General features: G+C 57.2%; 2 protein-coding genes across 4 annotated transcripts; both read right to left on the bottom strand.

The window, feature by feature from the left end:
- Positions 1-7: 7 nt before the first annotated feature.
- On the bottom strand, positions 8-4,256 carry MTMR11 (myotubularin related protein 11). Its single transcript, XM_062511655.1, has 14 exons — positions 4,014-4,256; positions 3,545-3,617; positions 3,295-3,437; positions 2,949-3,193; positions 2,769-2,856; positions 2,601-2,689; positions 2,402-2,523; positions 2,247-2,310; positions 1,965-2,035; positions 1,706-1,881; positions 1,444-1,614; positions 1,045-1,237; positions 492-835; positions 8-103 (listed from the first exon to the last, which is right to left on the bottom strand). Exons 1-14 carry the CDS (start codon positions 4,254-4,256, stop codon positions 8-10), a joined length of 2,118 nt encoding a protein of 705 aa, XP_062367639.1.
- Positions 4,257-8,256: 4,000 nt separating this feature from the next.
- Positions 8,257-24,406, bottom strand: OTUD7B (OTU deubiquitinase 7B). Of its 3 annotated transcripts, XM_062511538.1 has the most exons (13): positions 24,331-24,401; positions 22,800-22,969; positions 18,398-19,300; positions 18,045-18,215; positions 17,697-17,915; positions 14,026-14,127; positions 13,618-13,745; positions 13,103-13,215; positions 12,397-12,524; positions 11,642-11,791; positions 11,081-11,195; positions 10,295-10,379; positions 8,257-9,711 (listed from the first exon to the last, which is right to left on the bottom strand). In XM_062511538.1, the coding sequence occupies exons 3-13, from the start codon at positions 18,468-18,470 to the stop codon at positions 8,443-8,445; spliced, it is 2,553 nt and encodes an 850-aa protein (XP_062367522.1). In that variant the 5' UTR covers positions 18,471-19,300; positions 22,800-22,969; positions 24,331-24,401; the 3' UTR covers positions 8,257-8,442. The 3 variants fall into 3 exon arrangements, with proteins under 3 accessions (XP_062367522.1, XP_062367524.1, XP_062367523.1); XM_062511540.1 differs by lacking the exon at positions 22,800-22,969 and having other exon boundaries at positions 18,398-18,521; positions 24,331-24,406; XM_062511539.1 differs by lacking the exons at positions 22,800-22,969; positions 24,331-24,401 and having other exon boundaries at positions 18,398-19,761.
- Between the last annotated feature and the right edge of the window lie 2,168 nt (positions 24,407-26,574).

Here is a 26,574-nt window from a genome sequence, read left to right as displayed (position 1 = left end):
CAGGGTCTCAGTGGGGTCTCTGCGTGTTCCAGGCATGGAGCCGGTCCTGGAGCAGCTCCAGCTCCTCAGCCAGCCCGGCCACGGATGGGGCCAAGCGCCCACGCTGCCAAGAGAGCACACCCAGCACGGCAACAGGGACACAGGGATGAGAACATGGATAGGGTGCAGTGTTCATCGTGGGACCAGGACACAAAGATGGCAACACAGGGCAGAAGGTCCAGCACAGGACAGGGACAGAGACGGGGTAGGATGGATGGACAAGGGTCCATCTGTCTGTCCATCCATCCTTCCCTCTCTCCCTCCCTCCCTCCCTCCAACCATCCATCCGTCCCCCCTGCTGGACACACAGACAGGGTTAGCTGCACAGACATGAGCTGGGTCCAGCCTCACTGCAACCCAAGCAGCAGGATAGGCTGGGATCCCCCAAGCCAGAACCCCCCAAACCAGAGCCCCCCAAAGCAGGACCCCCCAGGCCCCAGTTTCCCCAGTACCTGTTCCTGGGGCAGCCCCCTGAGGTAGCAGCGGTGCCACAGCCGGATGCATGGCCCAGCAGTGCAGGGCAGGAGCAGCCCCGGCAGGGGCTTGCAGGCCCCCAAGAGCCCCCTTTGCATCCCCTGGCTCTCTGATGGGGACACCCGGTGTGGGGGGCGCAGGGGAGGGCGGCTCCACCAGGGCAGGGGGTGGGGGCACAATGAGCCCTTGGCCAGTGCCAGCACCAGCCTGGACCCCCTCCACAGGCAGGGGTCTCCAGGCTGGGAAAGGGACAAAACAGGGATTAGGAAAAATGGAGGGATATCCAGCTGGGCTGAGGGATGAGAGGGAGTAGGGATTAGGGGGAAACAAGAAGGCGAAAAATCCGTTGTGAAGGCAAAACAGAAGAGGAAAAGCGTGGTGAAAAGAATAGGCATTAGGAATAAAAGTGGCTGAAAGAGGAAATGAGGGGAAACAGCAGGGATTAAGGGAAAAAGGGAGGGAAAAGCAAGCCAGAAGGACAAACAGGAGGCAAAGGAAGGGTGCAGCCCCCCCCCAGCTCAGCCACACGCACCGTGCCTGGGGCCAGGGACTCAGCAGGGGCCGGGGGTCCCACTGGGTTCCGGAACTGCTCCTGCTGCTGCCGGGTGTAGCGCCGCCCCCAGGCCCAGACCGGGGGGAAGGTGCAGGTGCGGGGGCTTCCCCTGAGCCCCCCAGGGTCCGGCCAGCCCCCGATGGGCCGGTAGGTCTGGCTGGGGTGCCGGGGCTGTGGGGGAAGAGTTGGGAAGTCAGTGCCCCATTTGCGATGGGGAAACTGAGGCATGGAGGGGAAAAGTAGGGGTAAAGGTAAAATGGGAAATCTGGGGGTCTCCACCCCCACTTTGGAATGGGGGTGGAGAAACTGAGACAGAGTGAGGAGGAGATGTGAAATGGGCAAGTTTGGGGATGCAGCAACGTGCTCCTGCCTCTCACCATGCTGCTGTGGCCCCGCTGGCGCTGGCAGCTGAAGCGGAAAGTGCTGAAGTAGGGGCTGAAGCTGCTGTCGTGGAGTGCCAGGAGAAAAGCCTCAGTGAAGCCAAAATCTGCTGGGAATTGCCACAGGAGCTGCCACGTGCAGTCCAGGAACAGCAGGAACACGGGGGCCTAGGGAGGATACGGGATGGGGTGCTCTCACCTCCTCCCAGGCAGGGTCCCAAGTCCTGTCACCCCGGTGGGACAGGAATGGGGCTCTCACCTCCTCTCGAGGGGTTTCCCGGCAGAGCAGCCCCAGCCGGTCTGGGAAGGGGTGTCCAGCTGCCACCCACTCCCGCTGCACCAGGCTCTGGAAGCCAGGCAGGGAGCGGGCGTGGGGGTCCCCCAGAAGCTGCACCAGAGAGGCCAGGAGGCAGTTCAGGTCCCGGTCCGAGGGCTCTGGGTGGGGGGCAAGGCAGTGATGGGGGAGCCCCTTTCCAGCCTCCTCCATCCTTTTCCATCCCCTATCCTGGTGTCCCCACCTTGCAGGACCACGGAGCAGCACTTCCCTGCCAGCAGCGACACCACCTCCACAGCTTTTCTCAGGCAGGTGCTGGGGGGCAAAAGCAGGGGTTTAAGGCGCCCCAAAATGCCACAGTCACCTGTTTGGGTGGCTCATGCACACACCACAATGCCCCCATGACCTTACAGTGCCCCCAGATGGGTTGGGGGGGACATTCCGCCATGGGATTTAGGGTGAATTTCTCCCCTACATCCCAAAATACCTCCCTACACCCCAAAGAGCCCCCTTGTGCCCTACTCACCGGACATGGTCCAGCCAGCGTGTCCCCTCCAGGGCCGAGAGCCACTTCTCCTCTGCCACCGCACCTGGATCCCAGGGGATGGGGTTTCAGAGGAGGGGAAGGCCCAGCCCTCTGGGGGGCTCAGGGGTCCCCAGGGTCTGCCTGGTGCCACTCACCAGGCAGGCAGAGCTCCCGCAGCCTCATGTGGGCGAGCTGGATGTCAGCGAGCGTGGGCAGCTCCGCCACATCGGCCAGCACGCAGGGCCCGCGGTCCCCCAGCAGCAGCGCCTCCAGGCACCTGGGGGGGACAGGAAGCCCCAGGTAGGGCCAGGCCAGGGCAATCCCCTCAGCCCCCCTGGGCCCCCTAGGACCCACCTCATGTCCTCACTGCCTGGCTCTGAGGCCGGGTGAAAGCTGGCGGCTCTCAGCAGGTCCCCCCCACCCGGGTGGTGCCAGCACAGGCGCTGCAAGAGAAATGGGATGACACCCCCACATCCCCTTCCCAGTGACCCCCACCCCGCCAGGGCCTGCCCAGGCACTCACAGGCACCCGGCGCTCCTGGAAGTGGGCAAAGGTTCGCTTGAGGTCATGGTCCAGAAGCCCGCTGGGCACCCACAGGTACTGGGGGAGGCTGTGGGAAGGTGGGACACAGCGTGGGGACCCCCAGATCAGACGTCCTATTGCCAGTGGCTCAGACAGTGTTGGGGGCCGCCGGTGCTGTACCTGGGGGCCATGTCAAAGCGCTCGTTGACGGCGCTCACCCTCCAGCCCACTGCGCCAAGACGACGCAGCTCCTTCTCCCAGTCCCGCAGGCTCTCGAAGAGTAGCATGGTGGATGAGCCTTCCTCCTCCTCCTCCTCCTCTTCCTCCGGGGGGTCTTCGCCAGGGTAGGACCAGCCATCGTGTTCCTTGGCAGCATCCCCCAGCCACGCAGCCGCCTCCCGTGCCTGTGCGATGGCATTGGCCACCTGCGAGGGCAGTCAGGGGTGGTGTGTGAGGCCCCAGGATCCCCAGAACCGAGGGGTACTCCAGAGTGAGGGTACAACACTCCTGCACCTCCCTAGCTTACCCGGAACGCCTGCGGAGCCAACCCATTCCCAGGGAAGTAGAAGCGGAGCAGGCGGAAATCCCTACAGAAGACAGCGAGTTCCTCAGGGATGAACTTGAGGGTGGAGGCGGCTGTCAGCACCTTGGGCTTGGAGAAGCTGCTGGCTGGGGTCAGGGGGATGAGGCTGTCAGGGCCAGCTGAGACCTGCCCAGCTCCTTAGAATGGGCTGAGACCCGAGACCTGCCCAGCTCATCCCTCGTGTCACCATTACCTGCCACCAGCTTATGGATGCAGGGCAGGGCCACCTCACCCTCACAGTGGAGGAGGCCACGGGAGCCAGGAGCCTGTGGGAGAGTGGGGAGGGCTGGAAACTACCCCAGAGTGTCCCCCCACTCCCAGGAAGGATGGTGGGGACGAATCTGGACCTGGCGGTCACACGTCCCGTGTCCCATGTGCCTCGTCCCCCACTATGCCCTGCAGTGAAGAGCTCGCAGGGTGAACAAGGTGGGTTCTGCAGTCAACGAGCTAGGACGGACTAGGATGGAGCTGGGATGGGAGTCAGGGATGCGGTGGGGTGGGGCTGAGCCGAGGGCCGGGGTACGGTGGGATGGGTTCGGAATGGGATGGGGATGCGGTGCGATGGGGTCGCGCCGGGGCAGGGGTTTCTCTCCCCTCCTCCCCCCCACCTCCCCGCGGTCCCGCTGCTGCTATTCCCAGTGTTCCTGGTGTTCCCGTCGCACCTGGCCGGGCAGGAAGGCGAGGCGGCGATCGGTGCAGAGCAGCGTCCCCGGAACGGAGCCGCCGCCGCTCCCGCAGCGCTGCCGGGCGCCCGCCGCCTCCTCGAGCACCCGCTCCCCTGCGGGGACCGACACTGGCTCAGGGGTCCGAGCGCCCCGAGCCTCCCCAGGACCCTCGGCCCCCGTCCCGGCCCTACCTGGGAGCCCGGAGAAGGTCGGGGGGCGGCCGCCCGGGACACCGCTCATGGCGCGGGGACTTTGGCCGGGCGCGCCCCGAGCGCCGGGGCCGGAGCGGTCCGGGAGAGAGCCCCGGGAACCCGGCCCGGCTCCGGCATCCCGCCCTCCGCTCCGGCATCCCGCCCTCCCCTGGCATCCCTGTCCCGGCGTGCCGCCCCTCGGGGCCCGGGATTCCACTCATCCCGCCCCCCGCCATCCCGCTGCCCGGTACCGGCGCCAGGAAAGAGGGGGGAGCCCGGGGGGAGAAGGGAGAGGAGCGGCCTCAGGCGTTCCAGAAGTTCAGCGATGGGGCGGGGGTACAGAGCCGTCAGGGACGGGCGGTTCTGGGGTCCCGCAAGCGCTGCCCGGTGCAGGGAACCCCCAAACGCCGTCACGGGAGGGGGGCCCGGGGCCCCTCCTGGGCAGAGGGCAGGAGAAGCCGCTCGGTGACTCACGGCAGGAGCACGGAGCCTTCTCCTCCCAGCCCGGCACGGGCTCCCGAGCCAAGCCGAGCCCGCTCCCGCCGGCCCCTGCCTCGCAGAGCCCCCGGCCCGCACCGGCTGCAGGTGGATGGTGGCCCTGGGGCTACCTGTGCCACCCCTCAGAGCCACGGGACGTCCGGACACCCCAAAGCCCGAGGCAGCAGTGGCAGGATAAATCCTGATCCAACGCAGGCATGTGAAAAACTCCACGAAACTCCAGTTCCAACTCTTGATTTTTGGTGTATTTCCCCCCAGATTTTTTTGGGCACTCCCAGCTTTGGAGGCTGCAGCTCGTGGACCCAAATTTTCCTCCTGCAGCAGAATCACCTGGCAGAGGTTCCCAGGGGCTCAGATAGGCTTTTGGCTCTGGCACCTGGCAGATGAGAGGAATTTCCTGGAGGCTTTGAGCCCAGAGCTGCTCCGAGCCAGGACGGGGTCAGGCTGGGCCATGGCAGGAGAAAAGATCCTGGAAGAAAATCGTGCAGCAGAGACATGGCACTGGGCACGGAGTGTCCACTCACAGTGCCGGGAGGAAGGAAAAACACCGTGAGCTGGGAAAGAAAATCCCAGTGGCAGAAATCCTGTGGGAAACTGCTCCGGGGGTTTCATCTTCCATGATCTATCTCCAGCCATGATCCTCCCAAACCTCTTTTTCCTCTTTCATTTAAAGCTTCAGCATCCATATGGCCCATGTTGGATTTTATCCCTAATTTTGTCCTGACACCCAGGAACCAAAGGGAGCACCCCTCTGTGGTGGCCTTGGGATGCAGCTGGGGAAAAGGCTCCAAGACCAGCAAGGATGGACAGAAGCAGGGAGGGAAGGGTGGTTGAGGGTGTTCTTTTTTTTAAATGAAAGCCATGAATTAGCATTAAAATAGAATCACACAATAAATAATATAAATAATAACCCCCAAAATAAATAATAAATGATAAACGATAACCCCAAAATCCCAATAATTAGATGTAGAAGGGGATGAGGAACAGCAATTCCCAAGGAGGGAACTGAAGATGCCCAGAGCCCTTGGGGGTGAGGGGATGAAGGAGCCTCAGGTGCATCAGCTGAAGTTTTTTATTGTCAATGAGTCTGTGGTGCCACAACGAGACCACAGGTACAGCCCAAGTGCAACTCTCCAGCCCTGTTCACCAGGAGGCCAAATATCGCCAATTAAGCTGGAATTAATTAAAAAAAAAATAAAAGTTTGTTTTGATTTTTTTGTTGTTTTTTTCTGTTTTGTTTTGTGAATAAACCACTGAAGAATTAATTCAGGTCACTCAGTGTTGTGTTAGTGAGACCCAAAGCTGCCCCGGCTCCCCCCGCCGAGGGGCTGGGGAATGGCGAAGGCGAATCTCATTTAATAAAATCAAATCTCATTAATGGGTTTTACACAGGCTGAAAAACAAAGTTTTCCTTCACCAGGATCTGATGGCAGCCATTTGAATTCCACCCACACCAATAAGTGCACTTAGTTTGACCCTGGGGTCACACCACAGTCTCCCCGTCCCCATCCCCACTGGAAAATCCCTCCTGGGGGCAGGTTTGGTGTTACCTCCTCCAGTTCTGGAGTTTTCCCTCCAGGACTGGTGCTTTTCCTACGGGGTTTCTGCCTTGTCTGTCTCCTTCCACAACCCACCAAACCAGTGAGCGGGTCTGGGGGCTTCCCATCCCCACCCAAGCCCAGCATCCACTGGGATGGAGCTAACAGGAGAAAAATTGTCCCAAAACCCGAGGAAGGAGTGATGAAGCATCACCTCCCACCTTCCCTCCCATGCCCGGGGGCATCCCTGCTCCCAGCACAGCCAAAATAAAGCTGCTGCTCCGATTTGGGGGAAAAATCAACATCAGAAACTGGAATTTAAACCAAGTGCCCCTAAACAGTGAAGCGTTTGGGTTAGGTTTTAACCATTTCAGCTTAAAATTTGGGATGAACCAAGTGGGGGCAGAGCCTGTGCCACCTAACCAGCACTGCATGTCCCTGCCCTGGGGTTAAAGTCCACTGGAATTCCTGCAGTTTGAGGAAGAAGCTGGAATTTGTTCCGAGGTAAGAGGAGCCAGTTGGAGTGGGTTTCACACCCTCCCCTTCCCACAGCTTCAGCCATGGCCAGGGATTTTATAAAAACAGGGAAAGCAACTAACACTGGAATCAAACCCTCCCTGGGGTGTCTGAAATTTGGATTTGAAAACCTGTGGACAAGAGGCATTGCTAGCTGCACTCAAAATGTTGGGATCCCACTGGGAAAGGCCTTATTTGGGGGCATTTAGGTGTAGGAAAGGCCTTAATTCAGGGGGTTTTAGGTCTAAGTTAACATTTTTAGGGCCAAGTGTAAGGCGTGGGGTGATCACCCGAGCTCAGCACAGTTCCAGCTCCTCTGCCCAGGCCCTCATCCTTTTTCCTGAAAATGGCCATGGGCAGGAAGGGGTTGCATAGTTTAATGCCTTCTGGAAAATCAACCCAAAAATAAAAACGAGGGAATGTTGTAAAGCTCTGGCTGAAGGATATAACTCCTGTTTTATTTCCGTGTGATAGGAAATGCTGCACCTCACTCTGTGGATCAGGGTCAGGCCCAGTTTGGGAGCAGCAGTTACCAAAAAACCCAAGGAGTTCTGTGCAAACATCGCAGTGCTAAAGTGAATCCCACTCTGGAAGCCAGGGGGGCCGGGATGGGGTCAGGAACGGCATGGGATGTTAGTCACGGGAGGATTTTACCTTATTGTTCTGCTTTTTAGCCCTGTTATCAAAAATATGGATTAATTCTGCAGCCTAAAGGTCAGTTGGTGGCTCAGCACAACGGAGCCGAGTTAATCAGGATCAGAGGTAGTACAGAGTAGCTGTGCTCAAGTAGGAGTTACGTGGGGCCGTGACCCCCCAGCTCCACCCCGGGACTGGGGGTGCTCTGGGACCCCTTTCCAGTGGGTATTCCTGGGGGATTTGCCCCACGCCACTGGGAATTCCTGGCAGGAGACGGTGACCCAGCATCTTGCCTCGGCTCTCCTGTGGCCTGGGGGTTCTGCACAGGAAGAGAAACCTCCAATCCCTTGAGCGATGGGAGTCCCCCTGGCTGCCCCCACCTCAGAAAGAGTTTAAAAACAACATTTTAAAACCAGAGTTGAGCTCGTCAGTAGGAGAGGGGACAACAGAGGCCTGAGCCTGTCCTGGTGCTTGGAGTCATCCAGGACTGGGTGGGGGGGCATCCAACCCACCTCACCAACGTCCAACTCCAACACACTGTCGCTCAGTACCAGCAAGAAGAAATACAGAATAAAACCAGCGTTAAAAAACTCCATTAAAAGGTTTGCGATGCTCAAAATGGGGCATTTTTGCTCCGTCCCAGGTGGTCAGGAAGCGGGAAGGACCTGGTGGGAGCTGCTCCCCCTGCCCGCTCCCAAAGCTTTGGTCTGGGTTATTGAGTTTTTGAGGAATTCTCCCCCCTCACCCTGTGCTCTGACCCGAGCAGCCCCCACTGTCCCCAGGCACCCCTGGGAATCCTCCTCCTCCTCCTCCTCCTCCTCCCTCGCAGGGGCTCTGGGAAAGCAGGGGCTGGCTCCCCTCCTGTGTCCCTCCTGCACCCATCAACCCCACCAGCCCCACGCCACTCCCAGCCCATGTGGCCAAACGCCTGCTCCCACATCCTGCAGAGTGGGAGAGGAGCACGGGTGGGTGGGTGTAAAACCAAAATGAATCTCTGTTATTGCATTCCCCACGTTCCACGGGTCCGGATCCGCACAGGGGGGAGCATCAGAACCTGTGCACCAGCGCCTCCCGTTCCCTGCGCCGCAGCTCCTCCCTGTAACAGCAGGAACAGAAATTCCCAGTCTCCGGGTGTCCGTAAAAGCTGCAGTTGGGCTGTTTGCACTTGGTCTGCTGGATGCTGTAGACGGCTTGGCTTCTCATTTTATCCACTGTTCCTCCCTTGTCCTGCTCGAGGAATTCCCGGCAGCCGTTGCTGTGCGGGGGGAGGCAGCCGGAGCCCTTGCCCTCTGAAGGGAGGAGGGGAGGCTGGACGTCCATGTCCGTGGGGGAGAAGCAGCCCAGGTGGGCAGGGCCGGGGGGGCAGGGGCCGAGCCGGCCCTGGTGGTGCCGGGGCAGGGTGGCATAGGGGGGGAGGCTCCCACAGGGCCCCCCCGCCAGCTGCCGCCGGCCCTCGGGGCACCCGGGTGGGTACAGCCCCTCAGCACTGCCCATGGAGGGCCTGGGGAAGGTGAAAACGCCCGAGCAGCCGGCGGGGAAAGCGGCCGTTTTAGCACCCACGGCTGGCTCCAGGGGCCGGGGGAACACGGGGCTTGGCATCGCCTCCTCGCTCCTCTGGGCGCCCGCCTCCCCTTCTGGCCTCTTGGCCGGGGCGGCGCTGCCCGGTGCCTTCTTCTCTGCCTCCTTCTGCCTCTGCTCTGCATGGAAACGCTCCTCAGCATCCAGGAGGTACCTCTGGATCATCTCCTCCTGGAACTGGTGCCGGGTGCTGGTCTTGAGGTGGCTGGCGAAGATGAACTTGCGCTCGCCCTGCATGGCGGCGCGCAGGATGCTCAGGCTCAGCCGCACGTCGCTGCTGTACTTGTGGGGATCTGAGGGCTTCTCCAGGGCTGCTTTACCTGGACACGTTCTCTCTGCAGGAGCTAAGTCTCCTGGTGAACATTCCTCTTTGCTGTCTTTCCGTGCTTTCAGGGATCCTTTCTTCTTCTTCTCCAGGGTGTCTCCTTGCCCGTTGCTCATGCCGCCCCTCACGGCTTTGCCGTGCATCAGGCCCCCCATGTTCTTTTTTAGTTTGCTGCCCAGAGTCTTCCCGAAGCTTCCCAGCTTGTTGGCTACCGAGTCTGCCCGTTTTTTATCCTTTTCCTTCTCCTTTTCCCGCTCTTTCTTGGGTTTCTCCCTGTCCTTGGCTGCCCTGGTGCCGCCGTTGCTGGTGGAGCTGCTGCACACCGACTCCTTGTCCGACTCGCCTGACTCCGCTGCCGAGCGAGCGTCGTCACCTGCGGAGGCCGTGGGGGATTCTGGCTGAGCCAGAGGCGCCTGGGGAGGAAGGAAATAAAAATATCAAAGTCTAGAAACTCCCTGGGTAAAGATTTTCAAGTGGAAGATGAAGCAAAGGAGGTGGCGTTGCTTGGAACACGGAGGGGACACGAAGGCGTCCGGACACACTCGGCAAGGCGTGTCCCCAGTGCATCCTGCACATCCCTAAATATCCCTAAATGACCTGGGATATTCCAGGATCTTATGACTCTATTCTGTGATTCTACGATACCTCCACTTGCCCAACGTTTCAGGTGCAAAGCCAGGGAAGAGGGGGATGAGACTTGTCCCAGTCTTGAGGTGGCCATAAACCAACAGCTCCCATTTGCCTGGGCATCCCTGAGGGGCATGGGGGCTTCTGGGCTGTGTGAACACTGAAAACAGGCATGGAAAGCTCTAGGAAAAAGGTGCCCACCCGCAAAACTGAGTCACTTCCCCGCTCTCAGAGCAGATCAGCCACAATTCTTGTGGGCACAGAACCCCACATGAGGCAGAGCCCTCAGGTAAGGCCCTACACCAGCTTCCCTGTAGGGAGGAGGGTTGAATAATTCATAGGTAAAGAAGATCCCCCAGGTCCCTTTACCTGCATGTCACAAGGCAACGTGATCCATCGGACATTCATGTAGCTGTGCAGCAGGTGCAGTTTGGCTTCCAGAGACAGTGTCACGCTGGCATTGGAGCAGGTTAAAACCACAAGTTAGAGCCATTTCAATTTTCCACCTGGAAATATCTTCACCCATGTTTACATTATTCCCTGTGTTATGTATTTAAATGGCTGTTTTCCTACAGCAGGCCCAGTGGCACAAAAGGGACAATTATGCAGCTTTCCTTTCAACAAAAACCCAAAGGGAGAAATCACATTCCTCGGTGTCAGAATCAGAACGCTTCTGCCTCAACCACAGGAACTGCTGGGACCAAATCACAGTGAGAACCTGCCCAGAGTCTCACCCAAACCAGGCATGATCTGGTAGCCACCACCATCCTTGCTCCAGGGACCCACGACACAGGGATTTGGTGGCCAATGGAAAAAGACACCTTTTTTGTGCTACTATGACAAAAGATCCTCCACTGCTGCTGGTGTCTTGGGCTACGCCCAACCCAGAGCTCCAGGATCTGGAGCATCATCTACTTACTATGTGTGAACAAAGCTCACGAGATGTCACAACCCCACCCAAATCATATCAAAATGAAGGAAAATGATGGAAAAGCTGCTTCGTCCCTGTGAACAGTGTCATTCCCTGGGCACAACTTTCATCTAGCACAAGAAATCCCAGCTGGGGTCAGGATTGACCCCTTTACCCGTGACCTCTCTGCAGATCACCTGGACCCTCCATAGAACCAAACCCTGGATCACCTGCAGATCACCAACCTGGCCAGCTTGACATTGTCACTGTCGTCCTTCCCCCACTGCCACTCCTTCCCAGGATCCACGGCGAAGTGCACGGGGAGCAGCTTGTGCTCGGAGTCTGTCAGGGGGATCACAGCTGCCCCGGGACAGAAATGTCACATTTACAGCCCAAAAGGACAAATACTCCACACTTGGAGCCAACCTGAGCACCCACCAGGAGCACCATCCCCTGTGATGGGAATGGCCTGACAGCAAATCCCAGGGACTGCCAGCACGGAATTGTCAGAGCACCATGGAACGCCTCATAGCCCTCACAGGAAAGAGTTTCTTTACAATATCCCATCTAACTCTGCCCTGTGTCAGTGGGAAGCCATTGCCCTTGTCTTGCCACTCCAGGCCCTTGTCCCAAGTCTCTCTGCAGCTCTTGAAGCCCCTTTAGGCACTGGAAGGGCTCCAAGGTCAGGACACTGTTGATTTTCTGGACTGACAGTGAATGTTGACAGGTCCTGGCCAGTTTTTTCCCCCCCAGCACTCCCAAGTCCTCCTCCTCAGTGCTTTGTTCACCTGAATCTCATCACCCACCTTGATCCTTTGTGTTTTCCTTCTGTTCCATGGAGACCAGGGCAGAAAAATGGGCTTGGTCATAAGCCAGAACCAATGGAGACCGGTGGCATTTGTTGGCCGGGACTTCCAGGGGCAGATAGATCCCTCCAAAGGGAATTGGGGCAAATGCTGGGAATAAATGAGAGCAGTTAGTTCTGATCACAGGTTCAAGAGTTCAGAGTTGTTTGTGCTGCAGCTCTCCAGAATGAGCCCTTTGCCTCAGTCAAGGGCTTACCTGCAATTATCTGTCTTTTCAGGGGACATTAAACAAAACCACAACCCAAAACAGATGTTTATTTTACATCAGGAGGATTTAAAATGTAGAGTGAACTGGTATGCTCTATAAAAAGCCCTCCTCTTCACTCCCCCAAAGGACAAACTTTGCCCACAGGACGATGGAAATCGATTAACCTTCTCAGACAGGAAACTGAAGCTGATGGTGGAAAATCCACTACCCAGGGAACGGATTTTCCCATCTCTAAATGTGTGTATAGGGGCAAAAGAGGTAGAAAATGGAAAAGCCTTGCATGGATGTCCTTAAAGCAGCAGAAACTGAGTTGGGAGCCTGGCCTGGCCTGGGCCCCTCTGTGGGTTTTACCTGTACCAGGTCAATCTTCCCCCCTGCACCATTCCCAATTCCAGGTCCAGCCTCGGGGGTAAAGAAGCCCCAGGAAAATACAGGGCAGAAAGGAAAGGTGGACAGATCAGACTTTGGGAAGAGAGGCAGGTGTCACCTTCGCCGCCCGAGTCCCGCAGCATCGTGTCTGCCACCACCACAATGGGTCTCTTCAGCACATGGGCCAGGACAAAGACGTGGAACTCCTCCAGGCTCTCATACACCGGCTCCTCTGAACTCTCCACCCTTGGGGAAAGGAGAAGTTGAGTGCCATCCCCTGGATATTCAATCATTTGCTTTGCAACAGCAGGAGGAGGTTTCACAGTCAGCCATGCAGAGGCGGGTGGACAGCGCTAAGGCTGGTCTCAGCACTAATCTGAGTGTTTAGATGTGGATTCCCAAAATGTCCTGCTCCAAGACAAGAGTTTGTGCCCAAGGAATGCCCAGCTGCTGCATGGGAGTCCCCTATCTAAGGAGCTGGAAATCTGTGGCAGGAAAGTGTCCTTGAAACCGAAGTGAGAGGCAAAAACTCTCAGCTCTGTTATTCTCTCATCTCAGAGCAAGCAACACAAGGAAACACAAGGTAAAGATGTATTCCCTGCTCAATCCACGTGCTACCCCACAGAAGAGGCCGTGCAGCACCAAAATCCTTTCCCAGGATGCTCCACGTGCCTTGTGTTTCCTCGGGATGTCCTTCCCCTGAAACCCCAAGGAGACAGACAGACCAAGGCAGACTGGCTGCCCTGCCCTGGAGCAGCAGGAGAGCAGTGCCCCGAGGGAAGGCACTCCCTGTTCTCCCCCTGGCCGTGCTCCCTGCTCCGTACCCGCCGCAGCCGCCGCCGTTGGTGCCGTAGTGCACGCGGGGCTCGCTCGACGCCAACTTGATCAGCTCGTTCCACTCCTTCTGCCACTCCTCCTCTGTGTAAACCAGGCCAGACTGAAAAACAGCAAAAAGAACCCAAAATCCTCCAAGTAAAGATTTTCCAGTTGCTCCAGCACGGGTTTATACCCGCAGCAGAACTTTTCTCTAGGGGTTTAAGCAAAAACAATCAACGTACTCTGCACCATGTCCTCAAAAGTGCTTCCCAGTATTCATCCAAACTTCCCCTCTTAATTTAAATCCATTCCCCTTGTCCTGTCACCTGTCCCAAGAACCTTTAATTTTGCTGCAGCTCTGACTGCAGGACACCCCTTACCACAGCACAGTCCAATGGCCCACGAGGGAGCTGCCCAAAATTCCAGACCCGACAGGAAGCACCTCCCAAACCCAGGGGATGTTTTGTCCCAGGACGTTCCCCTTGGCAAAGAGGGACCAGACCAACATTCAGAGGGCTCCCACCTCCTTGTTCTGCTGCGTCTGCTGCCAGCGCCATCTCCGCCTCAGCGCCTCCCGCTCCACTCCCTTGTCCATCAGGGTGTACAGGGATTTCCGGAGCATGAGATCCCGGTCGTGGAAGCCCCACATGCCTGCAGGGAGAAGGAACAGACAGGAGGGGCTAGTGTCACTCCCTGACCCACTGAGGTCCCCGCACAGATGTGCCAGAGAAGGGAAGGGGCTGCTCCATGATCCCACATTTTCTTCAGGAATCCAGGGAAACGTGCCAGACAGAGGGGGAGAAGGATTTGAGAAGCGTACAAGCTGCTGGCAGCCCCTTCCCTTCAAGCCATCCCACTCCCCCAGAGCCCGAGCACTGCTCCTGCCCAGGGACTGGTTGGCTGTTTCCCTGGGGATTAAGCCAAGCCTTACCCAGGGAGGCAGCGTGGAGCAAGCAATTCCCATCGCCAGTGGTGGCCAGGGGCAGCAGGCGCTGGCAGCTCGGATCCACCGTCACCCACCAGTTGAGACGCCCTGGGGAGATTTGGGAGTGCATGAAACCGTGGCCCAGCACGGGACTGGGGGACCCTGGGGGGCACCATGGGGCTCAGTCCTTCTGAAACCACGGCCAAAAGCCAGCTGAACAAGCGGGGGAGTGCCTGGACAGGTACAGGGAAGGTACAGACCCGTCCCAGGACTGGGGGGAAGAGTCGGGACAGTGACAAAGCAACAAAAAATGGAGACCAGAGCTGTAAAACTCCCCCGGGATGCCACGAAAAGACCAGGCTGAATTTGAGGGTCACATAAATCAGAATTACACACAAATAGGAGCTGGGACTTCCACTCAGACCAGTTCTCCTCTACCTGTTTTTCCCCCCACATCCCTTATTTACACACACCCCCCTCCCCCCCCCCCCCCCATAGCCCATCAGGCTGAAAATGCCTCCAGGAACACCCAGCACAAACAACTTCTCCAGGGAAAACCAGCCTTTTTCTGCTTCTTGGAACCAAATTCCTCTGTTTTCAACCCTCATGGCTGAGTTTCTCTGCTCTGGGGAAACACTGTTTTTTAGGAAGAGTAGTCCAGGATTTCTGCTGATCCCAGCAGCTTTCCTGCTGCAAATGCAAACCAACAGTACTTTAGACCGGGAGTTTTGGGTCATTGTGGTGATTCAAGTCAAGAGCAACTAAAAATAAAAGGTAGGAAAAAGTTCCCAGTGAGCCCAGTGTGGCTGGAGAGTCAGCCCTTCCCAAGGGAGCAAAGCTTGCCTGGATCAGGACTCTGAACGCCCCTGTCCATGTCTCACCCTGCCTTCAACATCCCTCCTTAGCTGCCATATTTTCCAGGAGTTTTTTGATCCAGTGCAACCGGCAGGGGTTTGGCTGGATGAGGCTGTTTAGGCTTCCAAGTTGTGTTTAAATTGCTCCTTCAGGAAACCAGCCCTTTCCCATCGTTTCTAAAGAGCCTGTCCTTCCTCTGGAGCGTGATCCCCGCCAGGGATCCCAGTACACAGACATGGGATTGCTGGAAATGCTTTGTACAACCTCAGGGAGAGCAGCTGGATGCAGAAAACAGGGGTTAAAACATCCCAAGACACTAGAAAACAAAACCTACAAAGCTCAGTGTGACACAGGCAGGTCATTCCTGTCCCTATTGCAGGAAAGGGACCTGCCAGAGCTGGAAGAGTTCTGCACTGAGCCTGGGGACAATGGCTCTGCACGGAGAGACCAGCTGTTCCCTCAACATAGCTCCTGGCACGGCGGAGTCGGGAGCCTGGCCAAGTGGCCCAGGGCCAGGGGAGCAAACACGGTGCTTCACAGGAGCTGTCCCACACACAATGCTGCCGGGGGCGGCACCCAGAGTTCCTTCTTGTCCATTTTCCCTCATCCCTGCAGGATTTGATGCTCTTTCCCACAGAGTTTGCGTGTCCGGTTGGTGCTTCGGAGGTTGTGCAACCTCTGCCCAAGTCAGGTCTGAGGGGACACACCTTGGAGAGGTATTTCTGTGCCCAAGTGTTTGCACTGACTCCAGTTACGCAAGAGAAGTCTCCAAAGGAGCCACACGCCCAACCCTCCTTCCAAGGCACAGGAAAGGCCAAGAGGCTGCCCAGAAGTCCTGAAAACAACACATTTCTCTGTGTGTGGCTCTTAAGAGCCAGACCTAAGAGCTCTGCAGAGAAACCAAATGGATTTAGGAGCCTGAGGGATCTTCCCAGAACGGCCATGGTGGCAACAGATCTTCTGCACACAGGAAAAGTCCAGTGGCATTCAGAGGTTCCCTCTGCATCCAGCACCATGACCCTGTTATCCCCAACACCAGTCTGTCCCCACAGGGTGGTTGGGGAAATCCTACTGTATCTCCCAGCAGGAGCCACCTGAACAGCTCATGGCAGAGGGAAGGAACCGATGGCTCCGCGCAGCCTGGAGGGAGAATTGCCTCATCCAAACCACAAATGGCTTCCCTAAGGCTACCAGGAATGGGAATCTGCTCTTGCTGTGTGACACAGGGCGTGTCCCAGGGATGGCTCCCAAAGCCATCTCGAGGGACCCAACACGGACACAGACACTGCTGGCCACCCTGTGTGGCAGCCAGAGACCACCGAGGATTTCCCCTGCTAGAGGTGAAGGACCAGGATCAGGATCTTCCAACTCTTCACGATTCTTCCCCCTAATATCCTCAGGTAAAGCACCATGCTCCTCCCCTTGTGCCACAAGCAAACCCACTCTGCAGCTTCCCAGCTCAGAGCAAGGCCTGATTCCTCATCCACAAGGGTTTGTGCCAAAGGACACGAAGACTCCATTGAGGGCCGAGGTTTTGGCTCCACCAAGACCTCTCTATACCACTCTGAGCACATCCAAAGCATTCCCAGAGGATCTCACTGAAGTTTACAGCCACTTTCAAAGTGCTTACTCTGCCACAATGGTGTAACAGAACCTCTGAATACATGGGGAAGAAGATCTGAACATTTATTGGGCTATAAAATAATTCCTTAATCCCCTAAGGATGGTGTGTGCTAAATTAATAACGGGAGTCTCTGCAGATCCCAGCACCATGCTCAAAAACCTACTTGGAATCCAGCTTGGAATATTTCATAGCTGCACTACAACCCTCTGTTTGTTACAGACAAAACACTCATTTATAACAACCCACAGACACCCAAGACTCCAAAAAGGCATTTTCTGAAACTCCGAATTTCTAAATTCCTTCCTGTTAACAGCATCTTAGCACACCTGGAAGTGCCCCCAGCCAACGGATGAAGCACCCAGCAACCCCCAGCTCTTCACCCCATTTGTGCTGGGACACAGGAACCCAACCCCTGGCTCCATTGGGGTTTATCTGCACCAGAGCCAGCAGCTCTGCTGTCACCGCACAGCGTCGCCCTGTAATGGGATCACTGGGATCAAGTGCTCATTCCCAAAACATGAGAATATTTCTTACAGCAACTCCTGAGCAGGAGAGGCAAAAGTTGGGCCCTAAGAGTGTCTGTTATCCCTAAGGATAACGTGTTCTCTGGTATGTGCAGCACCACAGAAACAGGAGGGGGTGTAAACCCTCCCGAGATCCCTCACGTGTCCTGCCTCTGCCCATGGGAACCTTCCTGGTGACAGAGATGAGGTTTTTCCCTGCCAGCATGGATGTCCCCCTCATTCCCTCATCCCTTAGCAGTCTTCAGGAATCTGACAGAAGGCAAAGCATGGGGTTCCTCCCCAGGCATCCAGCAGGCAATGGAGCAGCAGCATCGACCTCCAGGGTCCGCAATCAGTGCAAAATTTGTCAGCAAGATGTGTTGCACAGGAATTCCCCCTTCCCTGTCTCTCCACAGGACCGGCAGGACGGAGCACTGGGATGCTCCGGGGGTGAGACAACGCCAGTTTTGGGGTGTTTTCCCTCTCGACCGTGCGCAGCGCTAACGGCCCTGCGTTATTTACACTCCGTTTCCATGGGTGAAGGGAAGCGGCTCCTACTCGGCACCAGGTCATAAAAACGGAGCAATTCCCTGCTGGTCATCATCCAGCACCCGTGTGATATCCCGGGGTGCTCCCGTGGGTGACGCTCCCAAGCTGCCCGTGGCACACGGCACCGGCACGGACCCAGCACTCACCAGCCTGCTCCAGTGCTACCAGCATGGACTGCTCGATAAGGTCGCGCTCGACGAAGCTGCGGAAATCCTCCGTGTACACGGTGAGGTCGGGCAGCTGGAAGGTGCAGATGGGCATCTCCAGCAGGTGCTCGCTGCTGCTGCCATTGCTGGAGACGTGGGAACGGGCCAGGGACACGATGGTGGAGCTGGCGTGGGAGATGCCTCGGGACAGGCGCTTCTCTGGGGGAAAGAAGGAAGAGCAAACGACAAAGTGAGGCAGGAGCAGCAAATCCCAGAGCGGCCAGCGCCAAACCGCCGCGGCTCTGGCACGGGAGACCGGACGGACGCCTCTGCCCCTGGGACACCCACCCTGCACGACGTCGTCCTGGCGCCGCAGCGGGGGCCGCCCCGGCCGCGCCGCCTCCCGCTCCGGGGGCCGGGCCCCGCGGCCTTCGCCGAAGGAGTGCGGGAGGTGCCCGGCGTGCACCTGCCGGAGCTGCTCGAAGTCGCTCAGCGCCGCGCTCAGGTCCCAGTTCTTGCCTGGATGGGGAGGGAGCAGCGCTGGTCACCCTCACCCGGTGCAGAAACCGAGGCGCTCCCTAAACGCGCGCGTGGGAAGCTACTCCAGCCCCCAGCTCCCTCGCCCTCTTCCAACCCTCTTTCCTCCCGGCTCCCCGTCAGCCGCCACGGGCATTTCCCTCATTATTCCCAGTTTTCCATACCTTCAAGGAGGTCTCTGGCCAGCCCCGGCTCTGCCCCCGTTGAGCGAACAAAATCCGACAGAACGATGTCCATAGCCGAGGCCAGACGGAGTCAGAGGCACCGGACGGGCTCCTCGGCATCAACCTGGCAATGACACCGAGAGCACGGGCTGCACATCCCCGTGGGCAATGGGCCGAGGGAATGAACCTCCTCCCAAAATTAAGTGGGCTCCGGGACTGCTGCTTCATCCTCCAGGAACTGGGAGAACAACTCCCACTTTGCTGTAACCAACAACGGGCATCTGCTCGGAAAATTCACAAACTAAACCCAATTCTCATCTCAAAGGTGGCGGGGCTTTTTTTCCAAATTAGGAATAAGGATCCAGGAATAAATTACATAATAAATGAATATTTGGGAGCGGTGAGAAAGCAGGAAGTTTCTCTTGTACATTTACAGGGAGCAAATCCCTGTCCCCATCCCACTCCAAGCACTCCAGCTGTGAGGCCGGGAAAAGGAAGGAAGGACAAAATACTAGAACTAGGAGATCTGTCCAAAGGAAAATACATTTTTAAAAGCCCCTTTCAGACAAAAAAACAAACCAAACCAAACAATTCCAATTGCTCTGGCAGACAAAATCAATGTCCAGACAGAGCTCCTTTCTACTCCTGAGCCCCTTGCCGGGCTCCTTCAGCTCCAGAGCTTCCCACAAGGGAACAAAACCACAGATCTTGTCCATAAATCTGGATTTTGTCAGGTTCTGTGCCTGCAGAAGGCGTGTGCTCCTGCCATGCCTCCAAATCCTGATTTTCCGCATTCCTCGGGGCAGAGAGGGAAAGGAAGAACAGCCTCATCCGTGGGAGTCCAGATCAGAAAAGTGCTCCATGGAATTTGGTGCTTTGCAGTTGATGGCTGGGATAAAAATTCTGCCACCAAGGAAGAGAAAAGAATGGGAAAAGAATTAATGTCAAGCTAAAAATCTGGAAGTGGAAAATCTGGAAAGGCTAGGAGAGGGAAGTGCTGGTATATCAGGTACAAGAGCAAATTTCAGGACTGTGTGGAACAAACCTGGTTGTTTTCCTGGTGCCTGGGAAATAAAGTCTCCTTCTCAGGATTATCCCTAAAGATGGGTAAAAACCCCCCGGTGCCTTGAAATGTTTTTTTTCCAAGATTATCCTTAAAGGTGGGTGAAATTCCCTAACAGCACAACTCCCCACAAGCAACCGTTGCACCCAGTCCTTAACATGGAATTTCTTGGCTTTGCTGGAGAAACACCATTCCCACTCTCACATTCAGTCCTTATTCAGTTCCTCCTCCCAGAAAAGCTTTGTATTCCTTCCCGGCCGGAGCAAGGCGGGAGCTGCGTCGGAAGAAATTATGCCAAAGCCCAGCACATTCTGGGAGCAGGATTTGGCAGTGATTCCTGCTCTTACTCCACCAATTTAGGGAACATCCCTAATTAGGAGCCGCAAGTTTGGATCCTCTAATCCCTGGCAAGAGCTGCAGGAACAAGGAGCAGCCCCAGACTGCGATAATGGGTAAAGCTTCCTTCAGGTGGGTGTGGAATTCCAACGAAAATGAAAACTCAGCACACACAGCGGAGGTTTGGGGAGGGAACAAGCACATCCCACCCCTCATCCACGGCATTCCAAACTCCCGCGTGCACAAAAATGCCAGGGAAAACACAGATGGAAAACTCTGGATCCAACGAGGAGGTGACAGATTGCTGGAGATTTACTGAGAGATCGGACGGAGAAATGTCCCCACCCCAGAGTTATTGATTATTTCCTTTCCCTGTGGAAGGGAAATGCTCTCTCCTCTTCCCTCCTTCCAGAACAGGTCAGAAATATGAGCCCAGGTAGGAAATCCAAGCCCCAGGAGATCCACAACTGCAAATCCATCCCCCAGCAACAGAGCAGGTGCCGAGTACCCCTCAAAGCCCCCAGGAGCACACGGGGACGCAGCACGGCTGGATGCAATCCACAGTGAGTGTTCCCAGCACATTCTAAGCAGAAATATGCAGAAAACATGTATTTAGGACTAAGCCCAGTTGTTCCTGTGTCCCCAGCGATTCCAACAGTTCTTTGCAGAAAACACCAGCAGGTTTTCAGCAAATGTTTAACAAATATCCCCCCACACTTCCACAGGGCCTGAGCACAGCAACACTCCTGGTGGAAATTCAGCTGTGCTGGAGTTGCACCTCGCTCGGACCACAAGGAGCTGGAGCTTCATGCAGACAGCATTCCACGGCCACACACCTGTGGGAAGTGAGTGAAAGCCCCAGCCCAACGTGCCAAGGGATCCACCCAACACTGACACCAACCTTCAGCCTTCCAGGCAGCAGGAATCTGCACAGCTGCACCTTTGGGAATGGGGCAAAGCTGGCTTTAGTCAATCTTGGCAGCCTGCAAATCCTTCCTAACAGGAATTCAGACCTTTGATATCAAATGCCCATCCAAAATAACGGGAAAGTCATAAAGGACTCCAGAGCCTGCTCTCTCTTGCTGCCTATGGCCTCTCCCCAGGCAACTCCAGTGGTCATATACCAGATTTAGGAAGGGACGCACCAGGGGCAGGTGGAGCATCCCTGTCCTGCTCTCCACAGGCAGGACTGTGCTCCCTGCCCCAACACCATCACAGAAGTCAGGAAACTGAGGGAGGAATTCGAGACAACACAAGGTCCAAGAGCTCAATGTCTCTCAGCTCCATCCTGGGGGGAAACAAACCATTGGGAAAGCTGAACTGAGGCAGTTCCCCTGAACCAACTGTCAAGCAGCAAAACTGGATCCATTCAAAGCTCCACATTAGAATTTATGGGGCTTTAATCCCCCTATTTTGTTATATTTCAATCGTGCTAAACATGCTGCAGAAAGAGGAAGTAATTCTCTTTGTTAGGACCAAATCCTGACCCAAGGTCGGCCACGACCAGTGGCTCCCGTGTGTTTATAAAGCTACTTCCAGAAATATTTTAGGAGCAGCAAACTCTGACGTCTTTCCCCCGGACCTGCCACGTGATGTTTTGCTGAGGGCAGGAAGCAAGCTGGAAGCCAGGACTCCACTCACAGGGCTCTCCTCCCAGCCCAGCCCCTCTGCCACATCCCATCCCCACAGGGACAAGGGGAACTCCAGGCCAGACCCTTAGGTGCCCAAACCCATGGGAAATTTAATCCTGCCAGACCCACATGGATGTTTTTGCTCCCACCATTGGGGAGCTGCAGCCGAGTAGCAAACCAACACATCAAATTCCTAAACCCCAAATCCTCCAAACCCCTGAAATTTGGCAGCACTCAGGGCTAAGCAGGGGGGTCCCAAAGGGAAAGGCCACGCTGGGACGAGGGAGCAGCTCCAACCTGAGCCCTACAGGAGGAACAATGAGAAAAATTAGCTTCTCCGTGAGCTTCAAGCAAGCATGTCCTGATGCTCCTGAAGGTTTCTGGCTTCCTCCTGCTCCCCAGAACAGTGGGGGCTGCCTCCATGGCGTGCCACATCCCTGTCCTGGCCCAGCAGGTTACCTAACGCCGCGCCAGGATTAACACACCCATCCTGAGCTGACACCTGTGCTGTGGTCACCGAGCTCCTGGCATGGCACACACACCACGCAGCTCCTGCCTCTTGCAAGCCTGGGAGCCAACCCGGCTCATCACCATCACCATCATCAACAGAAAACAGCTATTCCTGATGAAACAGATAGTGCAGGACATCCTTGGAGCTCATCAGCCCCTCAGCCCCAAGGAGGGGTGATCTGAGTGCAGAAGGAAGCCAGGCCGAGAGCGAAGGACAGGGATGTTTGGGAAGAGATGGCACAGGCAGCTGTGGTGGTGCTGGATGTGGCTCTGTGGCTGCACCTCATGCTTGGTAGAAGCAGCTCTCCAAGATTTAGCATTCTGGGAACTGCAGGCTCTGGAACCTCTGGCAGTTTTAGCACAATCCAAAAGGACAGCGCTTAATCCCTGCAAAAGAGCTTTTCCAGCGGGGAAAAGGGGCTCCTAAAACCACGCTGGTGCTCAGAAGTTGGAGTGGGAGTGAAGTGACAGTTACAGAAATGATCCCACCTTTATAAGCTTCAGTGCTTCAATGAACAGCTTTATCCCATTTTTTTTCTAGAGCTCCAGCTGCTTCCCAGTGCTCCAGACACAGCTGGTCTCCTCCCAACACCCAGGTCATCCTGAACCTTGGGCTGAAGAACCCACCAGATTGACACCTCCAAGCCAGATAAAAGCCCAACAAGCCTCCAACACAAACACAGCAGCTCCATCAAATCCAGGCTCTGTCCCACCATCATTATCCCTCCTGGTTATCCATTCCTCTTGCTCCCAAAATTATAGGATTCTCTAATGAAGCACTCATAACAAACTCCATTTTCTCAGTGTCTGCACCAAAGAAATTCCCTTCCCTGAGCAAAGTTCTCCTTAAACCAGGCCGTACCTATTTCCAGCCTGACCCTGGTTCTCTGCAGGAGCTGGGCCTGGCACATGCTGTCCTTGCCTGTATCCCGGGGGGATGCTCCAAGTGTCCCCTCTACAATCAAGGTCACAGCAGCTCCATCACAAATTTAGCGTGTTTTCTCCCCAGGATATTCCAACCCAGCGTTCTGCCTGCAAGGAAAATCCACTTTCAGTCATTTGCAGGGATGAGTTCAGGATATAACTCATGACTATGAGAGCTGAGGGCCATAGCATCTCCCAGTGCTCCTCCACGGGGAGCAGAGCCACATCCCAGCACTGAGTGGCACAGAGTCACCACAAACACCAGCAGAAAATCAAATAAATTCCAACAGAAAACCGAACCAACCAATACTAAGGCACCAGGGAAGAGCAGAGTCCTGAATATTAAAGGAGGGGCTGACAAGGGTCTCACACCTGAAGCATGCACGGGGATGCCTGGATCCAGCTGTGAGTCCTGACAGACACATCCAACACTGCATCCACAAGTGGCCACACCATCTCCACTCCAGAAGTTTAGCACAAAACCATCTTTAAGCAGCTTAAACATGCCATTTCCCTAAAAAACGACTCAGCATAGATATGTGCCAGGTCAGGAAGAAAAAAAACAACAGTAATTAAGAGTGAAGAATCACAGCTGGAAGTCTGGACTTTCCAGCTCCAACAAGGCCTTTAGGAACCCTGAGATCTCTGGTCCTGGCTTCTGTCCCGGAGCAGCCCCGAGTACCCATTTCACCGACGGGAAAGCCGAGGGGCCCTGCAGCATTCCCGGTGCACTGGGATCGAACTCAGCTCCCGGGAGGCTCCGTCCCTCTACCGTGAGCGACTGCCAAGGGCACGGAGCAGAGTTTCCCTGGAGCTGGGCACCGTCCGGCGATGGGGCCGGGAGCTGCTCTTCGCCCGCATCGACAACACGGAGAGAGGCGAGGCAGCCGGGAATCAGCCAGATGAGGAATTCCCGTTCCTGGGAAATGGACCGGGATTCGCAAACTCCAGGGCTGTTTCTGAGCTCGTGTTTCGCTGCCGACGGACTCGGCGGCAGCTCACGGCTCTCCCCTGCTCGGCAAGGGACCCCGGGAGCGGCCGCAGCCCGCACTGGGCAGTCGTGCGGGTACCCCGGCGCTGCCAGGGGAACACAACTACCAAGATTCGGCCCCGAGTCGCCGGGACCGGGAAAATGTCACTCCCCTGCCCCAGGGGCAGCCGGGGTCGCCCGTTCCCCGGGGAGCCCCGAACCGCGGTGGTTCCAGCAGCCTCAGCCCGGGGGCTCCGCGCCGAGAACGGGCGGGGGGCGGCCCCAAGACCGGCCCCGGCCCGCAGGCCCTCGGGCTGAACCGGGACCCGCACCCCGGGACCCACCCTTGTACCCCGGGACGACCTCCGGGACCGACACCGGGACCCGCACCCCGAGACCGACACCGGGACCCGCCCCCGCCGCCCCTTGAGGCCGCGCCATGACCCAAGGCCCGGCCCCGCCAAAACTTTCCCGAGGCCGAGCGGGGGCCCGCCGTTACCTACGAGAGACTCCATGGGCGGCCCGGCGCGGCGCGGCCCGGCCCGGAGCGGCCCCCGGGCCCTCCCGCCGTCGTCGCCGCCGCTGAGGCCGCTCCCGGGGCGAGGGAGGGGGGGGTGTGGGGGGGCGGAACGGAACGCACCACCCGGAACGCGCCGCCACCCCTGTTCCCGCCCGGAAAGCTTTGGCGGGCGCACGCGGCCCTGCCGGGAGGAGCCAATGGGAGCTCAGGGCCAGGCCTGGCCCCGCCCCCCGGGCGTGGGGGAGCAGAACGCCCCCTGGCGGCGTGAGGGAGTGTGCGTGTCCACGGGAGGGGCTCGGGACCCCCGGGACGGGGATGAACCCCGGGATAGGGATGAACCCCGGGATGGGGATGAACCCCGGGATGGGGAAGAACCCCGGGATAGGGATGAACCCCGGGATGGGGATGAACCCCGGGACGGGGATGAATCCCGGGACGGGGATGAACCCCGGGATAGGGATGAACCCCGGGATGGGGATGAACCCCGGGATAGGGATGAACCCTGGGATGGGGATGAATCCCGGGACGGGGATGAACCCCGGGATAGGGATGAACCCTGGGATGGGGATGAACCCCGGGATAGGGATGAACCCTGGGATGGGGATGAACCCTAGGAAGGGGATGAACCCCGGGATGGGGATGAACCCCGGGATAGGGATGAACCCTGGGATGGGGATGAACCCCGGGATGGGGATGAACCCTGGGATGGGGATGAATCCCGGCATGGGGATGAACCCTGGGGCAGGGATGAACCCCGGGATGGGGATGAACCCTGGGGCAGGGATGAACCCCGGGATGGGGATGAACCCTGGGGCAGGGATGAACCCCGGGATGGGGATGAACCCTGGGGCAGGGATGAACCCCGGGATGGAGCTGACTTGTGTGTGGTCCGTATCCCCTGTGTGGGGCTGAAATGCTGAGCCCAGAGGGTGAGGGGTCAGCACCCACTCCTGAGTGATGCCCACTGGGAATCGCTTTCCCCACCCTGGAAAGCTCCCTGTGCCTCGCCCACGGCACGGGAACAGGGCAGAGTGGGGCAGCAGTTGCAGGGCTGGTGGGGTGGCCGGTCCCTTGGCTGAGTGCCCCACGCTCCCTGCGCCCGTGGAAGCACGCGGTGTGTCCCCACCAGCTGCGTCAGGATGTGCTGGGAAGTGCTGGCACAGCTCCCATGAAGCCATTGCTGGTGTATTTGCCCCCTGGTCCATATCCCACTCAGCCTTCCTCTTCCTTCCTGGAGAAAACCTCCAGGTTTTCTCTTAGGAAAAACACAGGCGGGGCAGGCCGTGGGCTGGAGCGGGGGCCGGGGGCTGCTGGGGTGGTGGCAAACAGGCCGTGTCATACGCACAGCTCAGCTGATCCCGATGTTGAATCCATTCTTTGTGTCCTGCCAGGAACCTGCCCTTGTTTGTGTCCTGCACAAAGGGATGGTTTGTGCGTCTGGGCAGGGAAATGTCCAGCACAGAAAGGACGGGCCCAGGGTTTGTCCCTGCTGGCTGCGCTGTTTGTTCATGCAGCGGATCCTGCCCGATGTCTCTGGGGCTGGAGTGTCCCTGTGCTCTGGAGTGTCCCCGTGCTCCAGAGTGATCCCATTCCATCTCACCCTGTTCCCATCCTGCTCCTGCTGGAGCCATGGCTGGGGGTCAGCACAGTATTAAATAGACATAAAAGCCCAGCTTATTCCTGACAGCTCCAGTTAGAACCATTCCCAGACGGAGCTAAAGGGTTTTGTTGTGAATTTACCACTGAGGAGCCAGCCAGCCTCAGTGCTGCTGGTGCTGCTGTTCCCTCTGGAGCCACATGCAAGGACAATGGGGACAGGGATAACTGCCCCACACAGGACACCACAGAGATGGGAGATGAACCTGGTCCCCCCCCCCCCCCGAGCATGGTGATTCACCCAGATTTGCTGGGGGACATTTGGATCAGTTGGAAGAGGCCATAAAGAGGATCAGGGGTGGAGGGAGGGGATAAGGATGGAGGAGCAGATGGCACTGGAGGAGGGAGACCAGGATTTTGCATGGAACTCGTTTCACTTGTGAAGGCAGCATCCAAGGGCAGGGTGCAGGGGCTGGGGACACAGGGTCCCAGCAGCTGAACTTGGGATCCACCCCTGGCTCTGGAGGTGACATTCAAGGGCCTCGGTAGCAGGTTGGGAAAGAACTTTTCCCTGCCTTAAACTCCCCTTGACTTTCCCCAACTCCTCTGGAGTAGCCAATGAACATA

This window comes from Cinclus cinclus, chromosome 31 (genome assembly GCF_963662255.1).
Source record: "Cinclus cinclus chromosome 31, bCinCin1.1, whole genome shotgun sequence".
Lineage (NCBI taxonomy): Eukaryota > Metazoa > Chordata > Aves > Passeriformes > Cinclidae > Cinclus > Cinclus cinclus.
Note: the sequence above shows the minus strand (reverse complement) of the source record. Positions and strands in the feature narration are given on the sequence as shown.